At 47.6% G+C, this 6,144-nt stretch overlaps 1 protein-coding gene across 8 annotated transcripts in view; it reads right to left on the minus strand.

Annotated features, from left to right (window-relative positions):
• Positions 1-6,071, minus strand: part of CCDC30 (coiled-coil domain containing 30) — a 106,675-nt gene extending 100,604 nt beyond the window's left edge. Inside the window, exons 1-2 of one of the 8 annotated variants that reach the window (XM_056544658.1) lie at positions 5,902-6,071; positions 3,859-4,118 (exon numbers count right to left, since the gene is read on the minus strand). In XM_056544658.1, coding sequence (XP_056400633.1) covers positions 3,859-3,867 — 9 coding nt within the window. In that variant the 5' untranslated portion in view covers positions 3,868-4,118; positions 5,902-6,071. Of the gene's footprint in view, positions 1-3,858; positions 4,119-5,558; positions 5,779-5,889 lie in introns of those variants that run through there. The other 7 variants (XM_056544660.1, XM_056544656.1, XM_056544655.1 and 4 more) reach the window with 7 other exon arrangements.
• Between the last annotated feature and the right edge of the window lie 73 nt (positions 6,072-6,144).

A 6,144-nucleotide genomic window follows, 5' to 3' on the forward strand; every position in this document is an offset into this window, starting at 1 on the left:
AGCTGGAGGCTGTCTGGGTAGGCTAGAAGCTTGAGGTACCATGGTTGGGAAACACTGGTCTACTGTAAGCTATAAACTTATTTTTAAAATCTGGTCAGGGAGGGGTTAAGTTTAAAAAAACAAAACAAAATAACAAAACATAAACCTCTTGCATTCCCCGCTTCGCCAACAGTAAAACAGATCTCCGCTCTCTGCTTACAGGTTTGGTCACATGATGTCACACACCAGCCCATCCAATCAGCTGCCGGAGTGGGACACCCACGATCTTCTGAACGACGCCCCGGCTTTCCTAATGCACAGAGCGGGGTCAACATACTCCCCCTCAATGCATCTCTATAGGAGAGCCAGAGATGTATGAGCTCATGTATCTCCGTCTCTCCCATAGAGATCAAATGGAAATGAAGGTAGACTTCCGGCTCCCAACACGGATAAAATCCAATTTTATTCCAACGATAGTTAAAATCCAAGTACAGCATAACAAAAAATATAAAAAACACACCAACAAAAACGCACCGACGATAGTTAAAATCCAAAATATTTTTTGTTATGCTGTGCTTGGATTTTAACTATCGTCGGTGCATTTCGTTCATGTGTTTTTATATTTTTTGTTATGCTGTGCTTCGATTTTAACCTTTTAAGGATGCCGGGAGTATGCAAACGCCCTGCATCCCGAGTCCTTAAGGACGTGGGGTGTATGCATACACCCGTGGGAATTCCGGTCCCCGCCGCTAGTCGGATGGGGACCGGACATGGATGCCTGCTGAAATCATTCAGCAGGCATCCCGGCACATCGCCGAGGGGGGTCCTGAGACCCCCCCCATGTCGGCGATCGCAGAAAATTGCATGTCAATTCAGACATGCGATTTTCTGCTATTCTGGGCTGATCGGGTCTCTGGTGACCCGATCACCCAGAAAATAGGGATGATCGGAGCTGTCAGTGACAGCCCTGATAATCCTGAGGGATGGGAGCAAGGTCGCAGTGCTGCGATCTCCTCCTATCCCCTGCCATTGGTCAGAACTGATTCTGACCAATGGCAGGGCAGGACAGTGGGTTGCCATGGCAACCCCTGTTCTGCTCACCCCTGGATGTCGAGGGGAACGTGGGGAGAAGATGGAGGCTTGCACCTGGAGGAGAAGATGCCTGGGGACCCCCGATAGTCGCTGGAGACTGCTGGATCCTGGCTCAGGTAGGGAAACTACTGTGTGTGTGTGTGTGGGGGGGGGGGGGGGGGGGGGGGGGGAGGGGGGGAATGGAAAGTGAAAGTAAAGTGATCTTTACTGTGGCAACCACTAGGAAGGCCAAACTGCAACTCCCAGCATGCCCAGACAGCCAAACGCTGTCTGGGCATGCTGGGAGTTGTAGTTTTGCAACATCTGGAGGGTCACAATTTGGAGACCACAGTTACAGTGGTGCCCAAACGGTAGCCCTCCAGTTGTTGCCAAACTACAACTCTCAGCATGCCTAGACTGCCCAGGCATGCTTGGAGTTGTAGTTCTGTAACATCTGTCCCTTCAGATTTTGCAATTTTCATTAAATCTTTGAAAATTGCTGCTCTACTTTGAAGCCCTGTAATTTTTTCAAAAAGCAAAAATATGTCCATTTTATGATGCGATCATAAAGTGGACATATTGTATTTGTGAAGAAAAATAAAATTTATTTGGAATATCCATTTTCCTTACAAGTAGAGAGCTTCAAAGTTAGAAAAATGCTAAATTTTCATGAAATTTGGGGATTTTTCACCAAAAAAGGATGCAAATAACGTCGAAAATTCACCACCAAAATAAAGTAGAATGTCACGAAAAAAAAACAATCTCAGAATCAAAATATTCGGTAAAAGCATTTCGAGTTATTAATTTGTAAAGCGACGGTGGTCAGAATTGCGAAAAAGGGCTCAGTCCTTAAGGTGAAAAAGGGCTGCGTCCTTAAGGGGGTTAACTATTGTCGGTGCGTTTCGTTCGTGTGTTTTTATATTTTTTGTTATGCTGTACTTGGATTTTAACTATCGTTGGAATAAAATTTAATTTTTTCCGTGTTGGAAGCCGGAAGTCTACCTTCATTTCCAGTTGATTCATCCACCTGGGGACCCAGCCTCAGTGCCTGCATCCGGGCTTCTACGAGGAAAGGTTGTGCTGCATATATGGACACATGGGGGGATATTTATCAAAGGATTTAGATCCATTTTAGACAGAAAAATGCATTGGTGCTGAATTTATCAAAAGCGACATTTCAGCGACAAGTTGCATCGGCTGAAAGTACGCCGAAATGTCAGACCATGTTGGAGCAGGTTTAAATACAGTCTAAAGCATAGATCCCGAAGTCGGTGCACAGAATTTATCAAGAGCCGTGCGCCATTTGCTAAATTAGGCACAATAGACCGGCCTAACCCTCTGTAGTTTGGTCTATATTGATGCGGGACATAGACAACTTTGATAAATCTCCCCCATGGAGTTTATGGTGAGCTGATCCACATGTTTGTATATAGTTTATCTCCCATAGAGAAGCATGTCGACCTCTGCTCTGTACATGAGGAAAGGCGGGGCGTCGTTCAAGAGATTGCGGGAGGTCCCAGCAGTCGGACCCCTAAGATCAGAAACTTACCCCCTAACATATAGAAAGGAGATAGATTTTTCGAAACCAGATTATGGCTTTTAAGAACACCAGACTTCCTGTGTCCAGCTCTGTCCACTCAGTAAATAAGTTTTCTATTCTATGCAGGAAGTTTATGGAAGAATCAAAATAAAATAAAAAATGACCTGTTAGTTTAATAAATGTTGTTTCATAATTGTGCGTTTCGTTTTTTGTTATGCTGTACTTGGATATTAACTATCGATTTTAACTATTTTAACTATCGTTTGTTATGCTGTATTGGATTTTAACTATAAAATGACCTGTTTAATAAATGTTGCTGACAAGCATTAGATCAAGGTGCATGCTGTAGATGTGCGACCAGGTCTGTTTTTTTCTCTATTTGAATTCACACAAAAAAAAATAAAAAATTATAATAATAATAACTCCACGCTCTTATATGATGCCCCTTGTCATATTTTTTTACGACACAATCCAACAAAAACTTTGCATGTGTAACGTTTTGGTCATACAAGACATGTGCCAGTGTGCGGCTATTGGTTGCACTTTTATCTACTCCTTTCCATACATTGTGCATTTAGCAGATTGTCTGACAAAGATCTTGTATGACCGATGGATTGCACTGTATAATAAACATCACCAGAATATCATATATGAGCGCGGAGGTATCTTTTTGGTTCTATCTTAGGAGTGGGATCCTACTAAGACACCTGACATAACTCCTGAAGTGCTATATTATATAAGAAGATTCTGCAGTTAAAGGAGTAGTCCAGTCCTGAAAAACGTATCCCCTATCCTAAGGATAGGGGATAAGTTTCAGATTGCGGGGGGTCCGACCGCTGGCCCCCCCCCCCCGCGATCTCCTGTACGGGGCCCTGTCCGGCAATCTCCGGCTCTGCCATAGCGCTGTATTGAGGGCATGTGTCGGCAGCCGCTTTGTGCGGGGGTCAACACGCCCCCTTCCAGCGGGATGACGGGGCCCCGTACAGGAGATTGTGGGGGGCCCCAGCGGTCGGACCCCCCCCCCCCCTTAGGATAGGGGATACGTTTTTCAGGACTGGACTACCCCTTTAAATTCCACATAAAGGTTGATTCTAGGGGGTGCCGATTCCAAGAGTAAGCAAGCAGGATTACGCTTGGAATAACGTAGAGAGAACAGGCCCTCACTTTCCAAACAATAACTCATTTCGAGACAACTTGATGAACTTGTTAGAGACATCGTAAGAAGAATGAATTATTAACGCCAGCATACGGCAGACGGCCGCTGTTACCTTATCCATTGCAGTGTTAGCTTCCGGTCGTCATGTCCTCACCACAAGGTTCGTCCATAGAAGATGCGCGGAGAGAGCCGACACACCTCATTGTAGTCCATGTCTGGGGCAGAGAAGACAGAAATGCAGGACGGAGGCAGCGCCACAACATGCGGTCTGAGGAGACGGTGGGCATCTGGAGATCTGGTCTGGAAGTCAGTGGACCACTCCTGTAAATCCAGGGGAAATCATGCTGCTACCCAGAGGCACCCGGAATAGATCTGTAAGACAAAGCCATGAAATAAACTGATGAGGAAATGTGATTGATATTAGTATTAATGTCCGGGTCACCAGAACATATAATCAGGGGCCTAGCAATAGAGGTAGCAGTCGCACCAGGGCCCCAAAACACATGGTGGACAACCCACAGCAGATTAATTGTGTGTGAACCCACCATTTCGGTTTAAAAGAATCCCCCAGTGTAAGTCATCATGACTCCAAAGGCACTGGATGTCAGCACCCCAAACACCCTTAGCAGCCTCCTCAAATTTACCAGTCATTAGAAATCTCAATTGAGCTGGTTAGCAATGTCCCCAAACACAGCAGTCACCAGCTTTCCCAAACATGTTGGTAAGCAGTGTCCCCAAAGTTTGCTGGTCAGCAGAGAACCCAAATGTGCCCCCAAACCTGCCGATCAGTATTGTCCCCAAATGCGTTAATTAGTAGCTTCCCCAAATGTGCCTTGCCCAAATGTGTGTCACTAAATGCACCAGTCACCAACTTTCCCAAACTTACTGGCCAGCAGCATCTTTAAACGTGCCGGTCAATAGTGTCCCTGAATGTGCCGGTCACAAACTTTTCCAAACATACTGGTCAACAGCATCCTTAAATGCATCAATCAAAAGTGTTCCCATATGTGCCGGTAAATAGTGTCCCCAAATGTGCTCGTTGGCAGCGTCCTTAAATGCATTGATCAATAGCATCCCAAAATGCACTGGTCAACAGTGTCCCTAAACGCACCAGTCAATAGTGCCGACCCTATGCGCCCTCCTCAGTGTCCCCAAATGTGCCAGTAAATAGTGTCCCCAAATGCGCAGGTCACTAGTGTCCCCAAATGTGCTCGTTGGCAGTGTCCCTAAATGCGCCGGTCAATGGTGCACCCCTATGTGCCCTCCTCAGTGTCCCCAAATGCACCGGTCAATGGTGCCCCCCTATGTACCCTCCTCAGTGTCCCTAAATGCACCGGTCAATGGTGCCCCCCTATGTGCCCTCCTCTGTGTCCCTAAATGCGCCGGTCAATGGTGCCCCCCTATGTGCCCTCCTCAGTGTCCCTAAATGCACCGGTCAATGGTGCCCCCCTATGTGCCCTCCTCAGTGTCCCTAAATGCACCGGTCAATGGTGCCCCCCTATGTGCCCTTCTCCGTGTCCCTAAATGTGCCGGTCAATGGTGCCCCCCTATGTGCCCTCCTCCCTGTCCTTAAATGCGCTGGTCAATGGTGTCCTTAAATGCGCTGGTCAATGGTGCCCCCCTATGTGCCCTCCTCAGTGTCCCTAAATGCACCGGTCAATGGTGCCCCCCTATGTGCCCTCCTCACTCAATGTCCCTAAATGCACCGGTCAATGGTGCCCCCCTCAGGGTACCCAGTGTTGCAGTTCACCAGCCCCCCACCTCCAGTCACCCACACCCTGTGCCCAGCTGGCAGGATCCCCCCACACACACCTGGTGCCCACCTCCATGATAATCCCTCTGTAATCCCAGTAATTCCCAGATCCGCTCCGGGATTCTCCAGACCTCATATAACCCGAACCTCGGCTCCTCCGGACCGCACACACCCGATCAACAGGTACCGCACCGGCACCCGAGCAGACAATCCCCGGAGAGCCCGGCCCCGTGTGCGGGGATTCTCCCTCCGCCCCCTCTGCTCTGTAGGAGGAGGGGGGGCTCGTCGTCATGGTTACGGCTTCCAGGCGACTGTGTGCGCCACAAAATCCTTCCGCCCAAAACAAGGTACTATAATTTTTACCACACACGCAAACACATAAATACCTACATATACATTCACCTATGTGTCGCGGCCAGCCTTATCCATGTTACTTTGCTTTATATCAATTCCTGCCTGTACATATAATGCAGAAGCCCCTCCATTCTGTCTGGAACAGATGTTAGACCCAAAGCTGGGAGGAGAGAGAGGGGAAAGACGGCAGCCATCACCTGTGTACAAACAATTAACATCCCCGACTCATTTCTACACTTTCAATTCATTTTTCATGGTAGGAACCAAAGTTTTCTACTCTTGTTGCCGGGG

This window comes from Hyla sarda, chromosome 10 (genome assembly GCF_029499605.1).
Source record: "Hyla sarda isolate aHylSar1 chromosome 10, aHylSar1.hap1, whole genome shotgun sequence".
Lineage (NCBI taxonomy): Eukaryota > Metazoa > Chordata > Amphibia > Anura > Hylidae > Hyla > Hyla sarda.